At 46.0% G+C, this 26,866-nt stretch overlaps 12 protein-coding genes across 14 annotated transcripts in view; 9 read left to right on the top strand and 3 right to left on the bottom strand.

Annotated features, from left to right (window-relative positions):
- The window catches only part of wake (wide awake), a 42,212-nt gene extending 40,411 nt beyond the window's left edge, over positions 1-1,801 (bottom strand). The window contains exon 1 of the mRNA XM_017247856.3: positions 1,705-1,801. The gene's annotated coding sequence lies outside the window, so the exon portion shown is untranslated. The remainder of the gene's footprint in view (positions 1-1,704) is intronic.
- A 521-nt stretch (positions 1,802-2,322) lies between these two features.
- LOC108129369 (protein FAM50 homolog) lies at positions 2,323-3,707 on the top strand. Its single transcript, XM_017247338.3, has 2 exons — positions 2,323-2,496; positions 2,556-3,707. The coding sequence occupies exon 2, from the start codon at positions 2,589-2,591 to the stop codon at positions 3,651-3,653; it is 1,065 nt and encodes a 354-aa protein (XP_017102827.1). The 5' UTR covers positions 2,323-2,496; positions 2,556-2,588; the 3' UTR covers positions 3,654-3,707.
- Positions 3,708-4,474: 767 nt separating this feature from the next.
- Positions 4,475-9,960, top strand: LOC108129982 (transcription elongation factor SPT6-like). Its single transcript, XM_017248309.3, has one exon. It carries the CDS (start codon positions 4,579-4,581, stop codon positions 9,841-9,843), a length of 5,265 nt encoding a protein of 1,754 aa, XP_017103798.2. The 5' UTR covers positions 4,475-4,578; the 3' UTR covers positions 9,844-9,960.
- Positions 9,961-10,139: 179 nt separating this feature from the next.
- CycB3 (cyclin B3) lies at positions 10,140-12,726 on the top strand. Its single transcript, XM_017248056.3, has one exon. The coding sequence runs from the start codon at positions 10,485-10,487 to the stop codon at positions 12,180-12,182; it is 1,698 nt and encodes a 565-aa protein (XP_017103545.2). The 5' UTR covers positions 10,140-10,484; the 3' UTR covers positions 12,183-12,726.
- A 1,449-nt stretch (positions 12,727-14,175) lies between these two features.
- Positions 14,176-15,501, bottom strand: Elal (Elastin-like). 2 transcript variants are annotated; one of them, XM_070281665.1, is made up of 3 exons: positions 14,998-15,501; positions 14,830-14,937; positions 14,176-14,774 (listed from the first exon to the last, which is right to left on the bottom strand). In XM_070281665.1, exons 1-3 carry the CDS (start codon positions 15,311-15,313, stop codon positions 14,332-14,334), a joined length of 867 nt encoding a protein of 288 aa, XP_070137766.1. In that variant the 5' UTR covers positions 15,314-15,501; the 3' UTR covers positions 14,176-14,331. The 2 variants fall into 2 exon arrangements, with proteins under 2 accessions (XP_070137766.1, XP_070137765.1); XM_070281664.1 differs by having other exon boundaries at positions 14,830-15,495.
- Positions 15,502-15,792: 291 nt separating this feature from the next.
- LOC108129811 (uncharacterized) lies at positions 15,793-16,538 on the top strand. The gene is made up of 2 exons (XM_043212173.1): positions 15,793-16,116; positions 16,178-16,538. Exons 1-2 carry the CDS (start codon positions 16,050-16,052, stop codon positions 16,477-16,479), a joined length of 369 nt encoding a protein of 122 aa, XP_043068108.1. The 5' UTR covers positions 15,793-16,049; the 3' UTR covers positions 16,480-16,538.
- Positions 16,539-17,978: 1,440 nt separating this feature from the next.
- On the top strand, positions 17,979-18,716 carry LOC108129208 (uncharacterized). Its single transcript, XM_017247164.3, has one exon. The coding sequence runs from the start codon at positions 18,233-18,235 to the stop codon at positions 18,599-18,601; it is 369 nt and encodes a 122-aa protein (XP_017102653.2). The 5' UTR covers positions 17,979-18,232; the 3' UTR covers positions 18,602-18,716.
- A 95-nt stretch (positions 18,717-18,811) lies between these two features.
- On the bottom strand, positions 18,812-19,917 carry LOC108129307 (basic salivary proline-rich protein 3). Its single transcript, XM_017247270.3, has one exon. The coding sequence runs from the start codon at positions 19,855-19,857 to the stop codon at positions 18,859-18,861; it is 999 nt and encodes a 332-aa protein (XP_017102759.2). The 5' UTR covers positions 19,858-19,917; the 3' UTR covers positions 18,812-18,858.
- A 1,027-nt stretch (positions 19,918-20,944) lies between these two features.
- LOC108129468 (sulfur globule protein CV2) lies at positions 20,945-21,459 on the top strand. The gene has a single exon (XM_017247444.2). The coding sequence runs from the start codon at positions 20,957-20,959 to the stop codon at positions 21,377-21,379; it is 423 nt and encodes a 140-aa protein (XP_017102933.2). The 5' UTR covers positions 20,945-20,956; the 3' UTR covers positions 21,380-21,459.
- Positions 21,460-22,944: 1,485 nt separating this feature from the next.
- LOC108129469 (uncharacterized) lies at positions 22,945-23,275 on the top strand. Its single transcript, XM_017247445.3, has one exon. The coding sequence runs from the start codon at positions 22,959-22,961 to the stop codon at positions 23,172-23,174; it is 216 nt and encodes a 71-aa protein (XP_017102934.2). The 5' UTR covers positions 22,945-22,958; the 3' UTR covers positions 23,175-23,275.
- Positions 23,276-23,473: 198 nt separating this feature from the next.
- Positions 23,474-25,553, top strand: ppk22 (pickpocket 22). The gene is made up of 8 exons (XM_017247446.2): positions 23,474-23,670; positions 23,734-23,940; positions 23,999-24,188; positions 24,241-24,368; positions 24,424-24,691; positions 24,749-24,977; positions 25,035-25,319; positions 25,378-25,553. Exons 1-8 carry the CDS (start codon positions 23,474-23,476, stop codon positions 25,551-25,553), a joined length of 1,680 nt encoding a protein of 559 aa, XP_017102935.2.
- Positions 25,554-25,609: 56 nt separating this feature from the next.
- On the top strand, positions 25,610-26,827 carry CAH4 (Carbonic anhydrase 4). Of its 2 annotated transcripts, none has more exons than XM_017247387.3 (5): positions 25,610-25,815; positions 25,868-26,224; positions 26,281-26,431; positions 26,493-26,572; positions 26,627-26,827. In XM_017247387.3, the coding sequence occupies exons 1-5, from the start codon at positions 25,675-25,677 to the stop codon at positions 26,759-26,761; spliced, it is 864 nt and encodes a 287-aa protein (XP_017102876.2). In that variant the 5' UTR covers positions 25,610-25,674; the 3' UTR covers positions 26,762-26,827. The 2 variants fall into 2 exon arrangements, with proteins under 2 accessions (XP_017102876.2, XP_070137058.1); XM_070280957.1 differs by having other exon boundaries at positions 25,668-25,808.
- The last annotated feature ends 39 nt before the right edge of the window (positions 26,828-26,866 follow it).

Here is a 26,866-nt window from a genome sequence, read left to right on the forward strand (position 1 = left end):
GCGAAAAGCTTCATGTTTTTTATCAATCAATACAAAATGGCATAGGGGAGATTTACAATTTGAACACACTTTAATGCCCGACGGGGGCATACTGTGTGCACAAATAAATGTAGGCGGTGGGGCTGGCTGGTGGTCTGGTTGTTTGGTGGGAGAAAAATTCAATAAAAACGACAGTTTCATGCAATTTTATTATGAAATGCTTGTGCAAACAAAGGACCCACGCTACGTAAATGAATTTTCAAATGAAATCAGGTAAAGCATTCCATTAGTCGGGAAACCATCGGATCGATTCGTATAACCCTTAAATAGTAAATTAAGTTTCCCTAATGAGGGCTGCTTCCCACCTTCAAAACTGCCTAATTTATTGATTTATGTATTCAGTCCATTTGGGAAATTAGGTTTCAATCATTTTCAATTGATTTCTTTGTCGCAGCCAAAAAAGTTTCTTGGCAACTTTCATCGCACTGTTGGCACTCCACATAGAGAAAAATATAGGTTACTTGAAGAAATAATTTCCCTAACAAATTATACTCTACAAACTTATTTTATTTTGTTTACCAAAAGCCGAGTATTCAAAATGGGCAAACCAATTTGCGGCCAAAACTATAGGCGGGTGGCATGTGCGGTGTTCGGAACTGAAAGCCAAGTTAATACAATAGAACACAACGGGAAACAAGTTTTCCTGGACTTCTGGCCACAGAAAAGTTTTACCCCATCCGCTCGGACCCCTGAATTAAAGTCAATTACCCACAGGCTGAGGAGTTCCAAGTTCTTGGATTTCCTTGGGAAATTTATGAGCTCCCGTGGGAGCGACGTGGATTCCCCATTCCGGTAATCAAGTGTGGAGGTGTCCATGTGTGAGAGTTTGGCAATATAAATGGCGATAAATTAATTATCGGCCGATCAAGTCATTGTCGCCATTAATTATGGCCCAGGATGCTTGGCCCAACGGCCTTTTAATAGTTTTTTCACACGCCCCTCCGCCAATTAGGAGGGGGGCGTTCTGTTATGGCAAAGGACACCTCCGGCTAGCGAATAGAGATGAAATATTGAGACGGGTTGAATGGGTCGAGAGTCGAGGTTTTATGACAATGTTTGCTGCCTGAATAACGACAGGGGCGTCTGGGTTGTGAATTTAATGCGCTGCAACAGTTAATGATTTTATTGGCACTCTGTCCAACTTGGCAACATCTCGAAGAGGGCAGGGCGACAGGGAGTAGATGACGGGGAGAGGACATCCTCGTAAACAGACAGTGGGGGGAATTTATGACTTGGCCTCATGAATATAATCAATGTCAAGAGCAGGGACCGCCAACGCAGACGCCAAGTGTCGTCTGGAGATCCCGCCTTCTTACGGCAGAAACCCTCCACAGAAATCGGAGCACATTATGACCAAATACCAAGCCAGACCAGATCTCGAAGAGTCCAAATCGCTCGTCTGGCTTAAATGTCATTTCTATTTGGCACTTCCGTTTCCGAATCATTTCGGGTGATTCCCCCCCACCATCCAGATCCAAATACCAATTATACTGTTGGCACAGTTCTTTGTCCGTAATGTCCTTGCCAAATACCAGGATACAACATTTCTTGGGCAAAACACGAAAAACACTAGGAATCGTTTGCAGGTCCTGCCAGCAGAATTTTGTTTAACGTTTAACAGCCAAAACTTCAAACACTTTGATCCTTGGCTTAACAACACTTTACATTTCTCTCGAACCATTTAACTGCTGTTTTCGGGTTCAAAAACTTTTTTTGTAACACTTCCGTGGCGGTATTTGGATGCGCGCGTTGAACCAGTGGGTTTGAAAGTTCCGATGTAACTGAAACAGCCAACGGCATGGGCCAAACACAAATAACTGGCTGGCTACGCAGATGGAAGCTTGCCGGAAGGACTTTAAAGGACGAACAGTCAAAGCTTTTTTCAAAACTGAAAGTAACCGTTACAAAGAGACTAGAAACGTGGCTGCCTTCTACTCAACTATTACTATTTTTTTTAATAGCTTGTGTTTAATATAATTGTTATTGTTTTTATTTTATAATTTTCCAAAAATATTATAAAAATTTAATCGTAAGTGTCTCACAAATGGCATTACTTTGACCGTACGGAAGCTATTTTTGTATGCCCACTTTTATTCCATTTATTCTACAAGTAGTTTTTATAATTTAACAAGATATATTATTTTAAAATTGAATAAAGAATTATAATTTTATTTGAATTAAGCTCATGAGTTCAGATATTTCCCGCTAGATGGCATTTGAAAAAAGGCTATGTCGTTCGATAAATAGTTCCTAGTCCTATCGACACTTCTATCGATATTTTTCTATTCTCCACCTCTATTAAATATCTCCCAGCTGTATCTCCCACAAAAATAAATAAAGCAATATATTTCAATTAAAAAAGCCAAATAAATATTAATAAGGTGTAAATAAGCAACAACCCTTCTCTCCTGGCGTTTGTCTGGTGGAAAGGACTGCCAAGAATCCTTTGGCAACCTGGTAACCTTAAACGACAATAGTTTAAACAACATTTTCATTCCTCCTTCCGGAATTTCCAGAATTTAAATAAATAAACAAAAAATCTAGTTACGATGGCCCACTATAAGGGAGCTGCCAGTGAGGCGGGCCGCGCCGCCCAACTGATGAAGAAACGCGAGATCCAGCAGCAGGAGATTGAGTTCCGCAAGAAGAAAATAGAAGAGGAGCTGAAGCTGGACAAGATTGAGAACAAGTTCGCCACCCACTACGATGCCGTGGAGCAGCAGCTCAAGTCCTCGACTATCGGTCTGGTTACGCTGGACGAGATGAAGGCCAAGCAGGAGGACATAGTGCGAGAGCGAGAAAAAAAGCTGGCCCAGAAGAAAGATGAGAAGGACAGGGAGAAACAGCGGGCCCTGGAGGCCATTCAGGCGGAGAAGAACAAGCAAAAAAGACAAATTCAGGCCTTGTCCTTCAACATGGAGGATGATGAAGATGGGGATGGGGATGATGACGACGATAAGGAGCTGGAAAAGGAGGAAAAGCCCAAGCCCAAGTGGACAGAAATGAAAGACGACATAGTGCCGCTTAAAAAGAAAAAAATCTGCAAAAACCCGGACGTGGACACCTCCTTTTTGCCAGACCGCGAGCGTGAGGAGCAAGAGAACCGGTTGCGAGAGCAACTTCGCCAGGAATGGGTCATGCAGCAGGCGGAGCTAAAGGACGAGGACATCTCAATCACGTTCAGCTACTGGGACGGCTCTGGTCACCGACGCAATGTGCTCATGAAAAAGGGCAACTCCATCTACCAGTTCCTTCAAAAGTGTCTAGAGCTACTGCGCAAAGAATTCATCGAACTAAAGACCGTCATGGCCGACCAGCTGATGTACGTCAAAGAGGATCTAATCCTGCCGCACCACTATTCATTCTACGACTTTATTGTCACAAAGGCGCGTGGCAAGTCAGGTCCCCTCTTTCAGTTCGATGTCCATGACGATGTGCGCATGATCAGCGATGCTTCGGTTGAAAAGGAAGAATCCCACGCCGGTAAGGTCCTACTCCGTTCCTGGTATGAGCGCAACAAGCACATATTCCCTGCCAGTCGCTGGGAACCTTACGATCCCACCAAGTCCTATGACAAGTATACGATCAAAGACAAGGACAAGAGCAAAAAGTAGTGGCCCATCAGTGGCTTTAAGGTTTATTTTTCAGGTTTTTAATTTCAATAAAATTAATATAAACAAATTGTATTTTTTGCTTTTATTATTTGAGTATAATATAATACTACAGTATTAATTAAAAAGAGGTATTAAAGGCGGAGGATTGGAATTATTTATATACATATGTATATATTACATAAAAACTATATAATATGTTGTGTGTCGTATAGGTTTTGCTCTATAAAAAAAAAATTGAAATAGGAAAATAAAGTTCTGGAAAACTTGTGCATCTTAGAATTAAGTCAAGCTTGATTTTCTTGTAAGGAGATTCTTACTTTCTCTGGATCGGGTAAAAACTAAAATAGATACATATAACATATATGATATAAACATCGTTGATTTCCTTATAAGAACGGTTTGTTGATTTCCTCAAACATGAGAACGGTTTGTCCCAATTTTCAAAAGTGGGGAGAAATCCATGGGGTCTATGGGAATAATAGACAAAAAATAAATTTAAAAAAATGTATTCCAGACTTTTCATGCAGATAAGTAGAAAATCAATCCACAAAACTTTTATGGAATTCACTTCAAGGATCGGATAAAAACTAAAAAAGATATAGACATCGTTGAGGGCCATACATATGTATGAAACTATTAGGACCTAAATAAAGTTTATAGGTTGCGGGCGCCAAAGAAAATTTATCGGAAAACCAAAGAAGTCGGAAAAATATTTTTCATTTTCATTTAATAAGTTGTCAAACTTACACCCAAAATTCAAAATTAAAATAAAAAAACGAAGTAGGCGAAGTAGGTTTGGGCCCCGGGGGCTTTGACTTTTTAGCTCAGTTTAATTGGGACTCCGACGTGAAAAGACGTTTATTCTGCATTGAATTTAATTAAATTCGTTTTTCGAGCATATAATATAATTATTTAATTTATTAATATGTCCCAATTTCTGAACAACGAGGCCGAGGAATCAGAAGACGAGGAGGAGTTGAGCGTGCACGAGCGCAAGAAACTAAAGCAGCTGAAAGCCGCCGGAGGGGACAGTAGCGAGGAGGAGGAAGACGACGACGAGCGACTGCGGGAGGAGCTGAAGGATCTGATCGACGACGATCCCATCGAGGAAGACGATGGGAGTGACGACGACGACGGCAGGGACGGCAAAAAGCGGAAAAGGGAAGAGAATCGGCTGGAAGACGATGATTTCGATTTGATTGAGGAAAACTTGGGCGTGAAAGTCAATCGAAAGAAACGATTTAAACGTCTGCTGCGCCAGGACAACGATAGCGACGGCGAGGAGGAACTCGTGGACGAATTCGATGGGGTCGATGAGGTGGATGAAGACTCCGATGAAGGGGATTACGAATCGGATCCGGATGACTTTATCGTAGACGACAACGATCAGCCAATAACCGAAAGGAAAAAGAAGCGGCCTTCCATCTTTTCAGATGCGTGCCTCCAAGAGGGTCAGGATATTTTTGGTGTCGACTTCGATTACGATGAGTTCTCCAAGTACGAGGATGACTCTGATGGCTACGACTACGACGATGAGTTTGTCGATGGGGGTGAAGGACGGGTCAAGAAAAAGGGCCATAAGAAGAAAGGGCCCACAAAGACGATATTTGACATTTATGAGCCGGCCGAATTGAGGCGTGGCTACTTCACCGACGTGGACGATACAATCCGTAATACGGACATACCCGAGCGTATGCAACTTCGTGAGGTGCCGGTGACCCCGGTACCGGAGGGATCCCTTGAGCTGGACGAAGAGGCTGAGTGGATCTATCGATTCGCCTTCTGCAAGAAGACCGTTTCCGAGCAGGTGAAGGGCGGCAATAGAAAGAATTTGCGGATGCCCGAGTCAGCTATAAGCAAGATTAAACAGACCCTGGACTTTATCCGGAACCAGCATATGGAGGTTCCCTTTATCGCCTTCTACCGAAAGGAGTACGTGAAGCCGGAGCTGAACATCGACGACCTGTGGCAAGTGTATCATTTTGACGGACGCTGGTGTCAGCTCATCGAACGGAAGCGAAAGCTAAAGGCTCTCTTCGAAAAGATGCGCACGTTTCAGTTGGACACCCTCTGCGCCGATCTGGAGAAGCCGCTGCCGGACGACATCCGACTGATTCAGGACAGCGATTTTGAGCGCCTGGCCGAAGTGCAGTCGATGGAGGAGTTGAAGGACGTCCACATTTACTTCCTTCTGAACTATTCCCATGAGCTGCCCCTCATGCAGGCCGAGCAGCGACGCAAGCTGTTGCAGGAGCGGAGCGAGGCCATGGCCCTCCGCCAGGCTGCTTCCGCGGAGAACGGAGCCGAGGGTGCGGATGGAGCTGCGGTCACGATCCAGGATCCCAAAGAGGGCGCTGATCCGACGCCGGTCGACGAACAACTAAAACCGGCGCACAACAACAGTCAGTACACGGTTTTCCGAAAGGCGGGATTCTGTGGATTTGCCAAGCATTTTGGTCTCACGCCGGAACAGTTTGCGGAGAACCTGCGCGACAACTACCAGCGCAACGAAGTCACCCAGGTGAGCCTCAGTCCCACGGAGTTGGCCAAGAATTATCTATCGCCGCGATTCAGGACCGTGGACGATGTCCTGCATGGCGTCAAGTATGTTGTCGCCCGGCAGCTGGCCCTGGAGCCGTTGCTGCGGAAAACGGTGCGCGAGGTGTACTTCGATCGGGCGCGCATCAACATCCGACCGACAAAAAACGGCAAAGCACTTATCGACGAGACCTCCCCGGTATACCCCATGAAGTATGTGGCCAAGAAGCCGGTGAGTAATCTTTTCGGTGACCAGTTCATCAAACTGCTGATGGCCGAGGAGGAGAAACTGCTGGAGATTACCTTCTTGGAGGAGTTCGAGGGCAATGTAACTGCCAACGGCTCGCCCGGTGATTATGTTGAGGAGGCCATGACCCTCTACCACCTCGATCAGTTCTCCAAGCATGTCCTCGAATGGAATGCCCTGCGCGCCGAGTGCGTCAATCTGGCGCTGAAGAAGTGGGTCATACCCGATCTGATCAAGGAGCTTCGTGCCACCCTGCACGAGGAGGCGCAACAGTTTGTGTTGCGTTGCTGCACCGCCAAGCTCTACAAGTGGCTCCAGGTGGCGCCCTACAAGCCGGAAATTCCGTCCGACTACAGCTACGAGGAGTGGGGCTCGTTGCTTGGCATCCGGGTACTGTCCCTGGCCTACGACACGGACCTGTCGGTGGCAGCTTTCTGCGCCGTCACCACGGTGGAGGGTGACATATCCGACTATCTCCGGCTGCCCCACATCCTCAAGCGCAAGTACTCGTACAATGCGGAGGAGAAGTCACAAAAGCTGAACGATCTTCGAAAGCTGAGAGATTTCATTAAAATGAAGAAGCCGCATGTGGTGGTGATTGGTGCGGAGAGCCGGGATGCTCTGGCCATTCAGACGGACATAAGAGAGATCCTCAAGGAGCTGGAGACCTCGGAAGAGTTTCCACCCATCGAAGTGGAGCTAATCGACAACCAGCTCGCCAAGATTTATGCCAATTCCAAGAAGGGCGAGTCGGACTTCAAGGAGTATCCCGCTATGCTGAAGCAGGCCATATCACTGGCCCGCAAGATGCATGATCCATTGGTGGAGTACTCCCAGCTGTGCAATGCCGACGACGATATCCTCTGCTTGCGTTACCATCCGTTGCAGGAGCGAGTGCCCCGCGAACAGCTGCTCGAGAAGCTCAGCCTGGAGTTCATCAACCGGACCAACGAGGTGGGCGTAGACATCAATCTGATGGTTCAGAGTCCCCGGACGCTTAACCTGCTGCAGTACATTTGTGGACTTGGACCGCGCAAGGGCCAGTCGATACTGAGGATGCTCAAGCTGAGCACCCAGCGCCTGGAGAACCGCAACCAACTGGTCACTTCCTGCCATTTGGGACCAACGATTTTTATAAATTGTAGCGGCTTCATCAAGATCGATACCGCGTCGATGGGCTACAGCACAGAGTCATATGTGGAGGTGCTGGACGGATCGCGTGTCCATCCCGAGACGTACGAGTGGGCCCGCAAAATGGCCAGCGATGCCGTGGATGCCGACGACGATATGAATTCGGCCAGTGCACTCGATGAGATTCTCGAGTCTCCGGAACGCCTCAAGGATCTCGATCTGGACACATTTGCCAAGGATCTGGAGCGTCAAGGATTCGGCAGCAAAAACATAACCCTGTACAACATACGTGACGAGCTATCTTGTATGTACAAGGACCATCGGACGCCGTACACCAAGCCCAGGGCCGAAGAGCTCTTCGACATGCTGACCAAAGAGACCCCGAATTCGTTCTACGTGGGCAAGTGTGTCACGGCCATGGTGACGGGCTTTACGTACCGTCGGCCCCAGGGCGAGCAGCTCGACAACGCCAATCCGGTGCGTATCGAGGCGAGCGGCAAGTGGCAGTGTCCCTTCTGTCGCAAGGCTGACTTCCCTGAACTGTCCGAGGTGTGGATTCATTTCGATTCCAATAAATGTCTCGGCCAGGCGTTTGGTGTGAGAGTGCGACTGGAGAACGGTCTGCCAGGCTTTATTCACATCAGGAATCTGTGCGACAGGCAGGTGCGCAATCCCGAGGATCATGTCCGCGTCTCCCAGGCTATCCATGTGCGAATCATCAGAATAGACATTGAACGGTTCTCGGTAAACTGCTCCGCAAAGACGGCGGACCTCAACGACGTGAACAACGAGTGGCGGCCGAGACGGGACGCCTTCTACGACTTCGTCACGGAGGAGCAGGACAACCAGAAGGCCATCGATGCCAAGACTAAGGCGCTGAAGTCCAAGACATACGCCCGTCGGGTAATAGCGCATCCCAGCTTTTTCAACAAGACGTATGCCGAGGTGGTGGCCATGCTGGCGCAGGCCGAACAGGGTGAGGTGGCACTGCGGCCCAGCAGCAAGGCCACGGACCATCTGACGGCCACGTGGAAGGTGGCCGACGACATCTTCCAACATATCGATGTGCGCGAAGAGAACAAGGAGAACGAGTATAGCCTGGGCCGGAGTCTGTGGATCGGCACCGAGCAGTTTGAGGATCTGGACGAAATCATTGCCCGTTACATCACCCCCATGGCCCTGGCCGCCCGGGAGCTGATCCAGTACAAGTACTACAAGCCCAACACGACCCCCGTGAATGGAAATGAATATAATTTTATGGAGCGAATCCTGCTCAATGAGCAGAAACGGGATCCGATGAAAATCCATTACTTCTTCACCGCCTCGCGCAACATTCCTGGCCAGTTCCTGCTCTCCTACATCCCCAAAACGAACGTGATGCACGAGTACGTGACTGTGACGCCGGAGGGATATCGGTTCCGAAGCCAGGTCTTCCACTCGGTCAACAGCTTGGTGTGCTGGTTTAAGGAGCACTGGCAGGACCCGACGGCCTCCCCAGCCATGAACTCTCTCAGTGATTCCAGCTCGACACCGTATAAGAATAGTCATAGCATGCGCCCACCTGGTTCAGTTTCCGGTTCCAAGGCCCCATACAGCATAACAGGCAGTATTAGTAGTTCCGGCGGTGGCGACTCTAGCGGCTACACCAAAGCTCGGACCACCGTTGGGTATGGCTCGTCGCCCATTGGATCTGCTGCTGCAACGGCAGCTTATTACGGCGGCTCCTCCACGCCCTGGTACGGGGGCAACACCAACACCACCCCGTACACGCCCAGCGGCCAGACGCCGTTCATGACGCCCTACACGCCGTTCATGACGCCCTATACGCCGTTCCCGACACCCTACACACCGCATGCCTCCCAAACGCCCCGCTACAGCCACGGAGTGCTCAGCCCAATCTCGCAGTCGTCCAGCAGCCAGCAGGGTCATCAATACGGCGGATCCGGTCGCGGTGTTACGCCCAGGTACGAGACGAGTGGCAGCGGCAGAAACTCCATTTCCAACTATATCTATCAACGGGATAAAGTCAACCTGGACTGGCCGCTGCCCAACGATTTCTGGACCAGTCACCAGCAGCAACAACAAGAGCAACCGATCGGAGGCATTGACATGGTCCTGGGCTTGGAAATGAGCTCGGGCGGAGGTGGAGTAGAAGGAGGAGGTGGCTATGGCAAGGACTACAGCAGCAGCAGTAACACGGGACACGATGCCTCGGCGGTTCCCTTGAAGTCGTCACTTCGCAGTATGCCCGGCACGAGTACTACGCCCTATTAGATGAACCTATTAGATGAAACTTCAACGATATTTACATACGCCTATCCCGCGTCTATATAATTATCCAAATAACACATTTATACATTATGTACAATTTATTAAAATAAAAATAATGCAGTTTCATAAAGTGTGGAAACTCTTTAAATTGTAAAAATACTTTATAAAAACTTGAAAATTATTTTAAAAATGGTTTTCAAACACTAAAAACGGGTAAAATTTAAAAATTTAACTGGAGCTCAAGGCGCGCAAACCACACTAATAATGGCGGTCCTGCAGACGATGGTCCATCACCATCGATAACTCCCACCTCTAGCGTCGCGTCTGCCTGGCGGCTGTTTTTCGATTTCTATTCTTTATCTGCCAAAACGCCGTTATGAACAGAACAGAGATCAGGAACTGAGCAAGCGTCGTGACTTTAGAATCGTTTTGTGAGTTTGTGTGATTACGCCCGACCAACAACAGCAGATCGCACACTCCGTACGAATCGAGATAAAGCTGAAACTGCGCAAAGGATCTCGACGAGAAGCGACGCCGTTAAATAGGAGCAAGAACAAAACGACTGGGGGACCATCGCTCGGCAGCAACAACAACACTATCGACGAGAACGCTCTCGCACGCACTCACACAAAGGTTTTTGAAAAATGGCGCCGACAAAGGCAACCACCCGGGCGGCTGCCTCCAGCGGTCTTCTCCAGAACCAGGCCGCCAATCCTCTCATGGCTTTGGGGGCCGCCACCAGGAAGGCGCTGACCCGCCGCGCCACATCTAGCAACATCGATCCCAATGTGGAGAATATGCAAACTCGCGGCAAGCGCAAGGCGGATCACAGCCCCGTTAAGAACGAAAAAATTAAGCGCTCTGCTCTGGGCAATCTTACAAACAATGTGAAGGTCATGACACTGCATCCCGGCCAGCAGGAGGAGGAAACGGCGGCCAAGAAGCCGACGGCCCAGCAGCTGCAGGCCCTTTTGGATGCTAAGAACCAGGACAACCTGACCATTAATGTTTTCTCCACCAACACGTCCAAGATGGTGACGCGCGCCTCCAGCAAAGTCGAGGATTCCGTAGAGGCCTGTCACAAGGTTCTGGATAAGATTGAGGAGGCGATGGCTCGACCTAAGCCACGACCGAAGCCAGTTCCCTCGAAGAAGGCTGCCGAAGCATCGCGTCCCAATCCGCCCATGATGCAGATTCCTGTACTGATGCCCCCTATGCAGAATTTGGCCGCTCCCCCGGTGGCTGCCATCAAGCCAGTGCGCCGCATCTCCAATGACTTTAACAAGACTGATGACAGCCTGTACGTCTCCGCCCTTGAGGATGTGTCTGGCTGCGATTCCATGCGTTTATCGGCCAACTTTGAGGCCGTTCGCCGGCGTTCCGCCAAGTTACAGCAAAAGACTGATCAGCATCCATTCATTCTGCCCACAGTGGATGCTAGCCAGGTGGTGCCAATCAAGCCAGTGCCATTGGACGTCGAGGACTTTGATCGCAAAAACTGGGACGATCCCTTCCAGGTTTCGCACTACGCAATGGATATCTTTAATTATCTGAAATCGCGAGAACCGGAATTCCCCATCGGCGACTATATGCAGCGACAAAAGCACCTGACGACTTGGATGCGAACCCTGTTGGTTGACTGGATGGTCGAGGTCCAGGAGACGTTCGAGTTGAACCACGAAACTTTATACCTGGCTGTTAAGATCGTGGACTTGTATCTCAACCGCGAGGTGATTGCCAAGGAGAAGCTGCAGCTGCTGGGAGCCGCCGCCTTCTTCATCGCCTGCAAGTATGACGAGCGCCAGCCACCTCTGATCGACGACTTCCTGTACATCTGCGACGGCGCTTACAACCACGACGAGCTGGTGGGTATGGAGCGTGAGGCGCTCCGCGTCATTAACTTCGATCTGGGCATCCCGCTCTCCTACCGCTTCCTGCGCCGCTATGCCCGATGCGCCAAGGTGCCAATGCCGACGCTGACACTGGCTCGATACATTCTGGAGCTATCACTTATGGATTATGCCACCATCTCGTTCAGCGACTCTCAGATGGCTTCTGCCGCTCTATATATGGCCCTGCGCATGCACGGTGGATCGGGGCAACTAGACAAGCAGACCTGGAGCTCCACTCTGATCTACTACACCGGATACCAGCTGGCGGAGTTTGCCGAGATCGTGCCGGTGCTGAATGCGGGCTTGCACCGCAAGCCGCGAGGAGCCATCAAGACGATACGTAACAAGTATTCGCACAAGATTTTCCACGAGGTGGCCAAGGTGCCGCTGCTGACCAACCAGGAGCTCTTCCAGAACAACCTGGATCTGAACGAAAGCAATTTGTCGTAGGACAGTATCCCAAACTATTAGCCAAATTCAATACGAAAGCAAAAATGATACGCTTCTGTTAGGCTAAGGCGCTCCAACTACCCAGATTTTAACAAAACACAAAAACAAAAAAATTCCAAAAAAAAAAAAGAAGACCCTTCATCCTGCCTCATTTATATAACGGACCCCCCACAAAATTTGCCCAACCGAATTTCAAAATTAGCCCTGATCTTAGTTTCCTAGTCCCCCCCCGTAGTCCTCACAATTATTTTATATTTATTATTATTGTGACCTTTGCATTATCAACATGTTTTTGGATAAATATTATATGTTATAAGGTTCATTTATGTTTCTCACGTTTTTTTACGTTTTTGTTTAGATTTCACACCTATTCCACAACCCAAAACATGAGACACCTAAAATTAAGCAGGGACACTTAAACTAATTAATTACCATTCGAATCTACAACAATCTGGCCGCGATTTATATTAATTAAAATGTACGCTAGCTGTAAGAGATTCCAGCATTTACTTAATAAACCTAACACATAAGCCACTAAAGCAGACATGGATCGCCAACTAATTTATTCTACACGGATGTGCATGAACGCTCACTGCAAGGATACCGATACCAGCGACCGACCAACCGACCGACTAGCGGAGGCACGTGCGTTCTGTACAACCTGGAAAAGCGCCGCCTCGATCAACCCTCGTCCTGTGTATGTGCCACTGCATCTGCATCTGTTGCCCTGCCCTGCTGTACTCGTTGTTAATGCTGTTTGTTTGTTAAGCCACTCATGGATCCCTGCCCTTCCCATCTGTTCCCCGCCATCCCCGCGCCGCTCCACCCCCTCGGAAAGTCGTTCTACCACCACGACCGCACCTTTCCTAAACTCCCAAATCCACCTCATTCTCACCATGAAAGTTGATAACGTTGCATTGTTCCAGTAACTAGTTATGTATGTATGTACGCCATGTTATGTATGTATCGCATTTGCCCAGAGAAACCAATAAACATTTTTAAATGCCCGTTCAAAAATAATATTAGAATTTTTATAAATTTTAGGCTTAAATTTTAGGTCTATTTGATATAGACCTTCTTGACCCTATATAGAAATTTTGGATTTAAAGACTGCCTAAAACAAAAATTCTTCATCTTTAAAATATTTCTATTTTCTTTTAATCTTCCTATAGAAAAAAGAACTAAACTGTGTTAGAGGTCAAAGGTTAGAGGGAACTTCTTATAATATTAAGAAAATCTCCAGAATCCCAGTAGGGTGAGTGAAGAATGCATTGTCCTTTGAATCTTTTTGTCAGCTGTTTTTTGTACTTTCCACGCTCATCATCAAACAGCTGAGATCTAAAGGCCTAAAGGACATCAAACCCTGTCCGGAATTGGTTCGATCAGCTACAGGTAAAATCCTCCAATATTTTCCACCCAAAATCATACAAAATCTCCGCTAGTATAAGTGGTATTGTGTGTAGGTATACCTAGAGGACGGAGTCCTCCGCTTTTGGCGCGCCCGTCTGTCATTTTAGCGCCAAAAATTTGTTAAGGATTTGCGCGGCAGGCTGCGCATGCGCCGCAAGACATCAAGACATCGTCCTCCCCTTTCCATTTCCATTTCTTTCGCCCTTTGAGGCAAATGCACCACCGACTTTGAATCGGTCTCAGTCTCCCCATGACACTGATTTCCTACCACTACCACTACCATCACCACTGCCTTGTAGTTGTCGTCCGTCCGTCCAGAGTCCTGCCTTTGTGTGCTCCTTTTTTGGGTTCTGTTTTGTGCCGACTGCCTGCCAGCCAGGTAGCTCCTTTAGCGGTGAAGAGGATGTGTGCGTAAGGTTATCTGTCTGCATGAGAGTGGCGGAATGCATGTTGCCTTCTTTTTCCGGTTCAGGCGGACGGATCCCTGGGTGTCCTCCTCAAGGTGCAACTGGTCGCTCACTCGCTCGCTGGCATGGTCGGTCCGTCGGCCGGTCTGTCGGTCACTGGCAACTAATTACCTCGGTTGGGTGTGCAGAAATCGAGTTTATTTCTTATTAAAGATACGGCAGCTGCCCCTCGGCTAACAAAAAGGGGGAGCAGCCAACTTATGACTACGACTCGGATGACAGACCTCACTCCTCCTTCTCCGTTTAATCCTCCCGTGACAGCGTTCAGGTTCTTAGATAGCCGGCGAGTTAAAGGCTCCATTATAGCCGCCCCCATAGCCGCTGCCATAACCGAAGGCATTGTGGTTGTTAAGGACTCCGAAGGCTCCCTTGTGAACTCCATCTTCCTTGTACTCGGTGTTCATGGAGAAGTGGTGATCCCAGTGACTGGGATCCTGTGGGTTATGATCGGGATACCGATGCACATTCTGGGTGCTTGTGGCTGGAGGATAGACCGCTGCTCCTGGAGCCACGCCATAGGCGGGTAACTGAGCTGGCTGCGGATAAGCGGGATATTGTGGCAAGTATGTTCCTGGATAGGGATAACCGGGATAGTAGCCTACAGCCACTCCAGGTTGGGCTGGGGCACTGCCAGGTAATTGAACTGGAGGTTGAGGAGCACCCATGGCCGGATAGCCCGTAGGGACACCTGTTGCAGGATATCCGCCGGGGACACCTTCAAAGATCATCAAAATAAGGCGACCATAATATCTCTTAATTGAAATCATCACCTGGGTAGGAAGCTCCTCCTGCAGGATATGCAGGTGCTGATGGATAGGGAACTGGAGCCTGTTGTCCTGGAAATCCGGGTGGTGGATATGCCGGAACCGGTTGTCCTCCTGCAATGGTTACACCAGGATTCGGTGACTGGGCGCCGGGAAAAACGACATTGTTCGTACTGGCCAATCTCACTCCAGATCCTCCATTTTCATGGCCGTGAGCTGCATCAATGCCTCCAGATGATCCAACAGATCCCGCTGCTCCGGTATAACCTCCTCCAGCGCCCACCAGGCCCAAGGGCGGGTAGACATTGGTATTAAGAAGGGCACCCTGGCGGTGGCGACTGCTGGAGATGCCTCCTGTTAGGGTGGACGCCAGGTTGAACTCTGTTCTTTGGTCCTCCCGGCTCTCGTCGCGGCTAAGCTGAGTGGCTTCACAGAAAACTACCAAGATGAATAGGCCTAGAACGGCTGTGATTCCCCTCCTGCTGGCCATGGTGTCGCAACTAAGACTAAACCTTTAATCCGCTAGAGGCGAAATTTTGATTCGACGATGGGATGAGATGAGAGCCATGATGAGTGGCCACTGGGAGGGGGGTTATCAGCGGGGTCTCAGTGACCAGATAAGAGGCACGTCTAACGCCAATTGAATGATCTCTGAAACGTGTGAGAGTTTTTGCACTTAAAAAAAAATAATAATAATGGTTACTAATAATAACCATGGAACTAAGAATTTTTCTTTTAATTATTATAGTTCACTGCCAACTATTTCTGTTCTTGGCTTAAACTATTGTACTAAGCATGTATTAATTTATGTTCTTAGTGTAGAAAACCTAAGAGATGGTTGACGCAATACAAAACCCAACAAGACTATTGTATTTTTTGTAAAAAAAAATGATTATACTGAAAGGTCCGAAAGTATTTGGGGAATTCCCAAAACATACTAGGTCTGCACACTTTTTGATTTGTAAATATTTTTATATTTTTAGACTTAAAATTATAATTTACAAATTATAGAATGAAATATTAGTCTGACAACCTTGTTTACCCGTTAAACATACATACTAGCAATATGGAATATGAGGTACTATGTATTCATAATACAAAAATATAGCATTTGATTTCAGACGCCAAGGTTCTTCTACTCGATTTCATTCATATTTCTTATCAGCAGCCTATAAAAGCTGTACGAGGATGTCAACTAGATTGCACTACTTTTTTGCACCCACAAGATGCAGTTGCTAGCTTTGATACTATTGCCAATCCTGGCCAGCTTGGTTCACGGTCGACCCACCTTTGGTAAGTTTTGCAAAGGATTCTTTGGATTCTTTGACTGACTCTCTATTTCATTATTATTCAGGAGGCTATCCGCACCCAGGACCGGGACCACTTATTCAAGAGGCGTTCGAACACGGCTATGATTACCACTATGGAGGCGCTTATGGCTATCAGCATGGAACACCAGCAGTGAGCTTTGGCTACTATCCTCCACCGCAACCAGTGCATCCCCCCATTAGTTATTATCCGCCACCGCAGCCTGCTCCTGCATACTACTCTCCGCCAGTGGTCTCTCCTAAGGCAACTGTCTCTTATCCCCACAAGTCGAAGGAATATTACGGAGCATCCTCGTCGTCCGGAGGCTACAAACAGAGCGGTTACTAGAAAACATGTACTTTATATTTTGTTTTAAATATTTATTAAATTGATATTGCTTCAAGTAATCCCTCACTACCGCTTCACCTCATCTACCTCCTGGAGGCATTGCATCCATTTCCGTTTGAATGGGCCACTCTCATTCGGTCGTCGATGAACTGCCAGTACCCTAATACCTTAGGAGTAGGAGTTTCTCTTTCTTGTTTCTCGTAGGAAAAGGAGTAGGTCTTTCCATCGCTGTACTGGAAAGCATTATATATGTTGTACCCCACTCCAGACTAGATCCTTAAATCCCGAGGGTATTAAGCTCCACCTGACCCATGAAGATGACCCATAACCTCCAGTATACATTACCACTTGTCAGATAAGTTAAATTATTATGTCCCCAGAGGAAGGAGACATCCATGTGTTGCAGACTCAAGGAAGGAAGTCCCAAATGGGGAAGGAAGTCCCAAATGGTCTCAAATGGCCCCTATAGGAAAAACCCCATTTTCAAGGGATCCCATCACGAAAAACGGACAAAAAATCTAAAAAATATTTTGCCTCAGGATTTTGATGCAGAATGGTGGAGAATCGAAACCGTTTAAGATACTCCGCTTGAGAATTGGATAAGAATTATGGAAGATATAGCCATCAATGTGGGCCGTATAGGGCAAAACCCCATTTTCAAGGGATCCCATCACGAAAAACGGACAAGAAATCTAAAAAATATTTTGTCTCAGGATTTTGATGCAGATCGGTGCAGAATCAAACCAGAAATCGTTTAAGGTACTCCGCTTGAGAATCGGATGAAAATTGGGGAAGATATAGCCATCACTGTGGCCCCTATAGGGGAAAACCCCATTATCCAGGGATCCCATCACGAAAAACGGACAAAAAATCTAAAAAATATTTTGCCTCAGGATTTTGATGCAGAATGGTGGAGAATCGATCCAGAAATCGTTTAAGGTACTCCGCTTGAGAATTGGATGAGAATTATGGAAGATAACACCATCACTGTGGGATACCATCACGAAAAATGCACAAAAAATCTAAAAAATATTTTCCAGCTAGCTGGGCTGTTTGGCTAGCTGGGGTGTAGTTGAAGAAGAACCAAAGTCGCCATGCAGAGTCTGGCTTTATTCCGGCTGATTTAACCCCTTACTGCACATGTTTAAATACTTCGAGATCAATACGAGGGTACCCTCTAAGGTTATCAACAAGAACTCAAGAGCTAGACGGGATTTTTCGAGATTTATTTATGAAGCAATAAGAAAAAGCTAATTGGGCTGCAGACAAAGCTCAAAGCAGACTTACTGCTTACTGGTTTCTTTTGTTACTTTGTATGTCATCTTTCAGGAGCTAAGGTCCTGCAGATCTACAATCTAAACACAAATTATATGTACACAAATCATGTAGCCATATACATGAATTTGGCACCTCCCCCATCTAGAAACTTCGAGTATAGATATAGGGCCATGCCGACCACAGATATAAATTCTGGAATCCCGATCCCTTTGTGTATTAAGTTACTTAAATTCAATACGTATATTTTAATTAAATTCCCAAGCTTTGCTTATATTCTTGATTTTGTTTTCATTTAAAGAAAGCTCTTCCAAACAACCTTGTTTACCAGATTATGTGATCAACACTAAAATCAATTATGTACATAGCTCAAGGCTCTTCTAATTGTTTTCTGTCACGTTCCTTATCTGCTACCAGCTGGCTATAAAATCGGACTGAAACCTTAAGCCCCGATCAAAATTAAATTAAAAATACAAAGATGAAGTTGATAGCTGTGGTACTTCTGCTGGTCCTAGCAAGCTCGGTTCACTGTCGACCCACTTTCGATAAGATTGCCGAGATCCTGTTGGAGGGTCTGGATGATTCGGCGCACTACCACCAAGGCGGATACCCACAACACGGTAGGCCGGACTGCAACCATGGCTATAGAGAAGGATATGGCTACCAGCAGGGAAGACCACAGGGCGGCGCATACTATCATCAACCTAGGCCAGTGTATACTCCTCCTGCCTACTATCAGCAACCTCCTCGTCCTGAGTATTATAATCCAGAAGGCCCCATTTACTATCAGCCTAATAATTACGGATCGACTTCATCCAGTGGTGGGTACAGACAGCGGGGTTACTAGAATTCACATAAACGATACGTTCCAATGATTCCCCTTCCTTTGTCCAGCCACCCAGCCATCGGTTAATTCATATTTTTGTTTATTTTATAATTTATTAAAAAATTTGTGAAACTTCGTCAAGCGTCGGATTCTTTGTTTACTCGAGGGCTATCAAAAACCTGTTTTCCAGCCACAAAAACGATCTTGAGCGGAGAAATTACACAGCAGTCTACCGAATATCCAACCAGTGTCGGTGGGGGGAATCCCGCTCCGGAGATTCATCTCCGCCTCACATCTATTGGCTGGGAACGGGTCTCCTGGATGGGATGATGGATGTACTGCGCCGAGCTGGGAAAGATTATGCCACGTTCCTCGGACACCTCCACGTTGTGATAAGGTTGGGCCGTCGGCAATGGCACAGGTGGTGATGGCGTACTAGGGTTCTGGGGCGGCACCAGCGGCGGTCGATTAGTGCCAATGATCAGCGTGTCCTGTGTGGGCTGATTGGTTGGTGGGCGTGGCTGGAAAGTTGGCTGCGTTACCGGCGCAGTGGGTGTACTAGGCGTTGTGCTCTCCTCCCTTGGATCAACCCCATCCTGTTTTGGTGGATTAGGATTCGGTTGGTTGTTGTTCCATTCTGGCGGGGGTTGTGGTTCGCCGCCTCCATTCCAGGGCGGTCTTGGAGGGGGACCCATTCCTCCGTTCCATTCTGGTGGTGGTGGTCGTCCCCCTCCATTCCAGCCTGGTCTTGGTGGGGGACCTCTCCCGCCGCCTCCATTAAAGCCTGGGCCACCATTCCAGCCTCCTCCCCTATTCCAACCTGGAGGCATGCCTCCACCGCCTCCATTCCATCCCGGACCCATGCCACCGCCTCCATTCCAGCCAGGTCCGAATCCTGGTTGGTTCCATCCGAATCCAGGTTGATTTTGGTTGTTCCCGGCTCCCCACTGCCAGCCGGGAGGCCAACCTGGTGGAGCTTGTTGCTGTTGGGGCTGACCATGTCCCGGCATTCGATGCCTGTGACCCAGCTGCTGCCTTTGGAACTGCTGCTGTTGCTGCTGCGGAAATAAGTTATGGTTCAATCCATTGAGCAAGCCATTCAGTGCTCCGAGTCCAGGGAGTTCAGCTACCACCGTGACTCCGCCGGCGGACGCTACTGCCCCTCTTGTGGGCGACGAAAAAGCAAACTGACCGCGGCACGTGTGGATTAGGAGGTATACGAGGGATGCGAACAAGATGGCCTTGCCAGTCACCGACGCTGGCGAAGATCGCGTCATTTTTTATGTGATCGCCAAGAGAGGCGAATTCTAACTGGCGTCTGTTTTGTACTCCCGGCTTAATGCTTATCCGCGATGCTTGATTAAACATTAAAAACCTGTCCCCAGATCATTGGGAGAACCAAAGAATCTGAATTCTCTGGGAGAAACTGAGAGAAAGATTGAGATGAACAGAGAGCCATAGAAAGGGAACACTATCTGCGATCAGCGCATCTTCACACGTCTTCAAAAAAAAGTCAACAAAGACTAAAAAATTTGGAATTATGTTGTTTAGTTATACAATAACAATAAACGTTATACAATAAACGCCGAATTAATTTGCCGCCCAGGATGACAATTCTAAATAAATAATACATTTTTATGTAACAATCTCCATTTCAATAATATTAACTTTTGAGGAAACAATTTTTCATGGGGATTGACACGTCTCTGAGGGCTTTAATTTTAGCTTTTAAGATACATTTATTCCAATATCAAATCTATTTCACATCCTACTCATGAAAGGAATACCATACTCGAATCAGGAGTTTAATTGTTTTAATTAGTATAATGAAGTAATGATTTATTGTCTATTGTTATTCAAGGCGTAGACCTAATACGCCTTAAAGCAAAAAAGGTTGAATTGGTTGGATTTTAATTCCGACCGTTATAACCTAACCGTTTTAAATGTTTTAAACAAATAAAAATGGATCAAGCTGATGGTTTAAGATCTTTTTGTTGTGGTTGGGGATATCCGTTGTACATATATTGTCCACTGACCATCTACTATAGCTCAGTCTTCCAGACCAGTGCGTGGCGCGTGCTCCGCATTTTGATCGTGCCAATCCGTCTGGTGTAATAAATCCAGCATAATGCATTGAATAGCCACTGGCCAGGCTAATCTTCCAGAGATCCCGACTCTTTTTATGGGAATAAAAAAACGTACAAATAAAAAGAAACCATTTAAATGAGCTAGACCACAATAATGTGTCACCGGTCCTCCATCCAAACTCCGTGAACAATCCCAATCCCATTTCCATTCCCATTCCCCAGGGTATAAATAGAGGAGAACTGCGTAGATGGATTGTCAGAACTTTAAGTGATTCGAAATAGAAACAAAATGAAACTCCGATCTTCTGTATTCACAATTCTTACTGTCGTGTTAGCCTGTTGTCCAGGATGGAGTAGTGCACTCTTTTGGAAGTCCTGGAAATCTGGCAGGGGACATAGTGGAACTCCGAGCTATGGAAGCGACTATTATGGGAGCTATGGATATGGAAACCCAAGCTACGAAAGTTACGGCTACGGAAACCCAAGCTCGGGCTATGGAAACTACGGTTATAACCACTATGCCGGAGGTTATGGATACAACTACCCATCTTATTCATCCTATCACTATCCTAAGAAGGGAAGGAGGACTTCAGGTCAGCGGCAAGGACGTACTTACTCCCAAATAGCCAGAGTCCTTAAGCCAGATGGCTTTGTGGGTCTTGGAGGCTCCAAATTTCTACCTCACACTAAATTTTCCCCCCTGTGGGGTTGAGTTTCCCATAATTATCTTAAGTTCATGTTCATGTCTGCAGTATTACCCATTAAAAAAATAAAACCAGCGAAAGTTACATCTATCCTACAGTGGCTTAATTTTATTTTTAGCTCTATAAATCCGCTACTTAAGTTAAGCAACCGATTTATGATCACTGAACCCCCATTTAGTGGACAGTCGTGTTCAGTGAATCGCTAAAACGTGACTGAAATGGGTATGCGATTCCATAATGTCGCGCCTCCATTGGGGATCGTTTTGCTTTGCTAGGTTATTGGGATTCTGGAGTTATGTTCCAGTCTGGGATTCAAGGAGTTTCAGAATTATATTATTATTAGTTTTAGTGAAAATGGATCTAAAGACTTAGCTAATTGAATGAATCTTTGGGAAACATTCTCAAGTAAGGGTTCTATTGCATTGTTGATATCGGGAATTACCTTTTCTAATTCATTTTATGCTGATTTAAAACATAAAGGAAAAAATTGAATTTTTTTACAGCTTCCGGGTGTATTAAAATCCCCTTAGGCTTCTAAACTTTCCCAGCGTCTTTTGCTGAGCGTCTTTTTAATTTAGTATTGAATCATTTTATTATTATTATTTTACTAAGTCACTTTCTTCTTGGAAATTTGATCCAATTTCATTATAAAAATCATTAAAATAAAAAACAGGGCCTGAAGTAACGACATTCTTTTGGGGCTACAACTTTTGATTGTCAGTTACGAAATTCCTTAAACTTTGTCGGTTGATCTGGTAATGAGCCAGGGCATCATCTGACTGGACTCATGGCTTACAAGTGTGGTATATATGTATAGCCACTTTTACGATGCCGCTGAAGTACTTTAGCGTGATTCAGGCTAAATGATTCAGATTGCAATGCAGCTGCTGGTCGCCTAGGACTTCCCCCCTGGCGGTAATTGAGGAAGTAAAACTTATTAAAGCCAGAAACCAGATTCCAAGCCACCTTACAGGAAGGAAGACATCGGGCTTAAAGTCAGTGACAACTGTTTGCCCCAAACATGGCAATTGTTTATGCAAGAATTTGCTAATACTGGCAAAACACCTCTGATGGCGCACCTACGACGTCATTGCTTCAATCCGTCAGAGTTGTTAATTAGAATTTAAATACGTGAAACTACTGGCATGTATGCTATGCTGCTAAACATGGCTCGAGACCTGCCACTATATCCAAATCATTCACGGTGCAATTAGAGTCAAGATCAGGTAGACTATATATGCTGAATCACTAAAGATCAGCCTGTGCCGGCATAACGGGCTGAGCGGTGTGAATGACTTTGCGCGGGCAGCGTGTCAGTAAATATTGAGAAAAAAAAACGATCACAAAGTGATCATAAAAAGCTATATCATACAAAAAAGACGCAGAGCGATCTACGTGAGCGGCACAGCAATTCTCCAGGGGTTTTCGCTGTTTTTGTTGCTGTTTTTGTTATTGTCTTAACAAAACCTGATTGATAAGCCAACGTCTGAGAACGGCAAGAACTGATCAGCTGCCGATATCCATATAAATAGGCCGGCAATCGGCAGAACTGCAACTCAGTTCTCGACCAGCACTTCTTGAGCAGCCATGTCAGTCAAAGGATTTATGTGTCAACTACTGGTGGTCCTCTGCCTTCTCCTCGCCAGTGTATCCTGTTCACCAGCACGAGGATATTTCCAAGCTCCATCTCGGGGTGGCCGAAGCTATACGGATATCGCCCGGGTTCACAATCCCAATCAGTATGCCTTCGTTGGATCCAGAACATATCCAGGCCAGCCCTTCTGGCCCGGGGGAAAACGATAGTCCCCAAAGGATATTAGTTTTATTAATGTAAATACTCGGCTCAGGTTTTCAAGCAATGAACTGATATGTATCTTTAAGATAGACTAACTTAAACAATAATAAATGAATTAAGCTAAATCAATCGAACAATTAACCAAGCGCTAATGAACAAAATGCATTAGCAGGTTCCGCCCAAAAATAAGTTTTCGAGGCATAGAGGCTTCCTATTCGTCTTGAAAAGCCTCTAGAGCTAGAATTGTGTCAGCAGTCAAGGAAATAGGTCTTCGTTAGAATAAAAGACAGTCCTAAAAGTGTTTAAAATGGCAAAACCAGGCACTTCATCCAATGCCATTTGGTGGATTAAAAATCCAAAGACAGCCAACGAGAAAAAATTGAAAGGATTGCGCAAACATTCGCTGGGCTCGGCTTTTTGTTTGGATATGACGGATCTTCTAAAGAATATATCCCTTCAAGGATACAACAAGCTTTTGTCGCCGGATCTTACCTTGGGGGAAAGGTTTTTCAAAATAGTACTCATACGCCATGTGGTACTTTGGTAAACAATTTTTTTTCAAACTAGATTGATTTGGCTGCTGTTGCATACAGTTACTGCAGTGTCCTTGGTGGTAGTCCTGTCGCTTACCTGGGAACAGTTCGTGGCCCAGTCCTTTGTGACCAACTTGAAGGACCCCCTTTACCCTGTGGAGAATGTTCCCTTTCCCGCTGTATCCATTTGCACAAACAATCGCATTTCGAGAAAGGCGGCCCTCGAGTATGCCGAGGAACTGTTAGTTATTCTTTAACAAATTTTTAAATTATTGATTAAGGATCTTAATCCTTTACAGGCGAAGAAGTAGTCCAATAACCCGTCCTGTCGAGTATTACCTAGAGCGGTTGAATTATTTGCGCGATTTCTACGTCCATGTGGGTGCAACTATAGACTCTGAAGACTTTGTCAGCTTCCAGACCTTCTTGGATGTTTTTGGAACCTGGCAGAATGAGACCTTTTTTGACACTCGCAGGATTATGATAATGGTAAGCTTGTTGAGCAGGTTTTAAAATGTGTTTTTGAATGTTGCTTTCTTAGCTTACTCCTAACTGTAAGGATTATGTCCTGAAGTGCACCCTAGCCAATGTGGATATACCCTGCCAATCTGCCTTTCAGGAGAGACTAACTATGTATGGACCTTGCTGCACCTTTAACACAGAAAACAAGTATGTATGTAAGGGCCTAAGCCATGAGTGATTAATTAACCAAATATCTTTTTAGACTTAAGCAGCGCAACTTTAAAAATCGCTTAGCAAGTCCTGAACTGGGTCTCACCGTGGTTCTCAACTCCAGTCACTCGGATTACTTTGCTCCCATTCTGAACACCAACGGCTACATAGTCATGATCCACAACGCTGATGATTATGCTACGGTTAGCTCGTCGAATACCCTGGAAATGTTTCCTGGGCAGGGCGAGGATACTTACCTGCAGATCTATGCTAGAGTGGTGGACACTGATGACAGCTTAAAGTCGTTTTCTCCATTTGGCGTGGGTTTAGCTTTTGTTAAAAAAAAACTGGGGCATTTTTCAACGCTATCTTTTCAGCGTCGATGCTATTTCGAATATGAGATGCATATATCAGCCCATGAACAGGCTACAAATAGCCCTGCCTATATGTACACCTTTCCAAACTGCATCACCAGGTGTCGCATCCGGAGCATCATGGCACTGTGCCGATGTTTGCCCTTTCAGCTTCCTCTGCAACTGGTGGAGAATCTGGATGGTGTGGTTTACTGCACCTTGAGCCATCTTCCCTGCATCAACCAGTACATGTGTAGGCTTATCTTTATACTTTTTAGGCCAAAATCCTTGAGATTTCTCTAATCCCCAGTCAAGTGGCGAAATGTAATGACGGAAAGGCATCTTATCGAAGGATTGGAGCGTGAAGTAGAGGAGGCTCTTTATTGCCCCCAATGTCTTCCCTCCTGCAACGATGTACAATATCGGGTTTCCATGAGCTCTCTGCCAATTGACAACTATCTGGCTAGCTTAAAAGTCGATGAAAACAACCAAACCCAGTTTAGCGAGGATATATCCGTACTCAGGGTTTACTTTGGTGATCCAAACGCCCAGTACTACATCCGTTTGCTAAACAATGCCTGGTTTGAGATATTCAGTAAGTATTCTTGCAACAAACATTATATATGTATCTTATAGACACCAAATTCTTACAGGTACTATCGGAAACATTATGTCCATTTTTGTGGGCTTTTGCATGGTGGCCATTTTTGAGATTTTGTTCTTTTTCATAAAGTATATTTATCAGGGTTGCGATCGTATCGTGGAGCAGAACTTAATAGACAGAAACGCCAAGAAGCTGGAGGAGAAAAAGCTATACATCTGTCCTTAAACTAGATTTATTAAGATTTTACTTCACGTGTTTATGTCCGAGTCCTAAAATAAAGTCATGTTAGTAGTGAAAAGTCCGTCGTAGTTATAATTTTTGAAAAATTTTCGTAGTCATTTAGCTTATGTTTCTAATAGTTCGAAGCTTTGCACTAACCAATTCTGGAACCCGAAATCATTCTGGGTTTAACTACAATAAAAATGGAAGAGATTGGAACATTAAGGGTGGACAGAGGCAATCCCCCATTGCGCTTTGCAAGTATAACGTGGGTAATGAAATCAATCTAGATTACCACTTAAATATGGACTTCTCCAAAGGCCACGACGAGCTATGTTCCCAAACTGGAGCTAATAAATTACCACAAACTATTGTGTGATCCTTTATCAGTTATTAACGTGGGCCCGACCGTCCTCATGAGGATTCCCAAGACTGTGGAGGACGAGCAGCCAGCCGTCTGCATCAGCACTGAGGGTGGTCATATCTTCGAGGCCCAGCAACTGCACTTCCACTGGGGCTCCGAACAGAGCAGGGGATCGGAGCACAATCTAGATGGGAAGTTCTACGATGGAGAGATGCACATAGTCCACAAAAATGCCACCTATGAAACCAATAGTGAAGCTGGGCGTCAGCCAAATGGGTTTGCTGTACTGGCCATAATGCTAAGGAATTTGAAAGTAGGTTATGCTGACGAATTTCACTCGCTTGGCTTAATCATCCTGAACTTTTTAAGCCTCCAGAGATGGAGTCAGTAGCCCTCAACGAAATCTTCAATCAAGTCTCTGAAATATCAGCGGTGGAAAGCGCCAAACATCTTGATAAAAGCATGGCCCTGAAAGACCTCTTTGGTGGCATGGACACAGACCAATATCTAAGCTACCAAGGTTTGATTTTGTCAACATTTTTTTTATCTATTTCCAGGACCTTAAATATGTTTTTTTTTAGGTTCACTAACCACTCCGCCCTGTGCAGAAGCTGTCATTTGGTTTGTTTTTCAAACACCCATAGATATCCCCCAAGAGCTTGTGAGTGTTTTAATAATTTTTAAATAATATACTTATCCTCTTTCATTACTAAAGTGGCAGAACTTTTGGCAACTGCGAAACTCACAGGGCCATCGTGTCCTTAACACCTACAGGATATTGCAAGATGACCACAATCGTCCAGTTTATCTAAGTGAAAGCAAACGCATATCTATTGCATCAGAAATTTAATTTTTTTCATGTAGTGTCTTCGAACTGTGTAGAGTGAAATTAAAACTATGTTTTTAAAACTGTCAAGCGTGTTTGAATTCATTGGAAAAAGCTTGAAAGCTTTTC

Source organism: Drosophila bipectinata, chromosome 3R (assembly GCF_030179905.1).
Source record: "Drosophila bipectinata strain 14024-0381.07 chromosome 3R, DbipHiC1v2, whole genome shotgun sequence".
In the NCBI taxonomy this organism is placed as follows: Eukaryota; Metazoa; Arthropoda; class Insecta; order Diptera; family Drosophilidae; genus Drosophila; species Drosophila bipectinata.